This window comes from Emiliania huxleyi, assembly GCF_000372725.1.
Source record: "Emiliania huxleyi CCMP1516 unplaced genomic scaffold EMIHUscaffold_3611, whole genome shotgun sequence".
In the NCBI taxonomy this organism is placed as follows: Eukaryota; Haptophyta; order Isochrysidales; family Noelaerhabdaceae; genus Emiliania; species Emiliania huxleyi.
Window position 1 is genome coordinate 688 of NW_005199263.1, and position 1,230 is coordinate 1,917.

The 1,230-nt window shown below is 68.0% G+C and overlaps 1 protein-coding gene across 1 annotated transcript; it reads left to right on the plus strand.

Moving 5' to 3' along the window:
- Positions 1 to 376: 376 nt before the first annotated feature.
- Positions 377 to 1,107, plus strand: EMIHUDRAFT_374039 (hypothetical protein; the record flags this gene model as incomplete). The annotated part of the gene is made up of 2 exons (XM_005772224.1): positions 377 to 415; positions 574 to 1,107. A coding segment is annotated over exon 2 (265 nt), but the record flags the coding sequence as incomplete, so codon positions are not given.
- Between the last annotated feature and the right edge of the window lie 123 nt (positions 1,108 to 1,230).

Consider the following 1,230-nt stretch of genomic DNA (forward strand, 5'->3'; position numbering starts at 1 on the left):
GGAAGTTCTGTCTCGCGTCAGCCGTTCGAGCGACCGCCATTCGCTCCCAGTACGCACGAGGCGGCTCGGCGGAGCTGGACGCCGCCCTGCCGACACCCTGACTCCGGCGTGTTCAAGTCCGCAGGTGCGCACCGCGTCGCACAGGGCGTGCGCGCGGGCATCGTGTGGATCAACGCGCGCCACCGCAACGACCCGAGCTCACCGTGGGGCGGTTTCGGCCACTCGGGCGTCGGACGCGAGAACGGGTGGGAGTTGTCTGACCAGACCGTTTTGAGTAACCGGGCAAGCCGCCGGTGGCATCTCTTTCCACCCAAGAAGCCCGTTTGGAGGGATGGGCGGCAGAGTGTGCGGGCGGTGAAGTGCTAGTCCTCTCATCAATTTAGAACGAAACGCCCCTCCCTCCCTTCTTCCCTCTATCCCTTTTGCTCTCTAACCTAGACACAGACAGACTGTTCACCAACCAATCCTCTACCCCTCCCTCTCTCCCCATCCTAGACTCCCTCCACGCGTCCGATCTGGCCAGCCTGGCAAACAGGCTCCTGCGGCAAACATACTCGCGCGGGAGCATTTCACTCTAGCTGAGGGGCCGCTCGCTAAACGCTCGCCGAGCTCCATGCTGTGCAACACCACCTCCTCACTAATCGTCAGGGGCGCGGAGAGCGCAGTGCACTGCGGTGAGGCTGCGCAGCGGGGGCTCGCCCCCTGCACCGCGCTCAGCGGCGCAGGGGAGGGCGGTCGGTGGCGGCGGCGGCGAGGCGCGAGGCGGTGGCGGCGGTGGTGCGGGCGGCGGGATGACAGGGGAGGCGGCGGGATTGACAGGGGAGGCGGCGGCCACGAGCGGAGCGGCGCGAGAAGGGGGGGGGGCGGCGGCGAGGCGCCGGTGAGCGAGGCGCCCGCGCCACATAGAGTATCAGAGGGACGCGCCGCTGCGAGATGGAGGGCGGCGGTGACGGAGGCGAGGCGCGAGGCGGCGGCGGCGGCGGCGGCGGCGGCGCCGGCGAGAACGGCGGCACCGAGTCTCGGTGAGCGCCGGCGGGAGGAGGAGCAGCGGCGGCGCTCGCTCGCTGTTGACGGGATTGCTTTTGAGCCTGGGAGCCCATGCCACTGCGACCGGCGTGCCCGGGAACGGACATCCCCCACATTCCCCCTCTCTCTTTTTAGGGCAATCTTCTCCTATTCCCCTCCCCAAATCCAATTTTCTTGGCGCCTGCTATCCAATTCCTCACACCC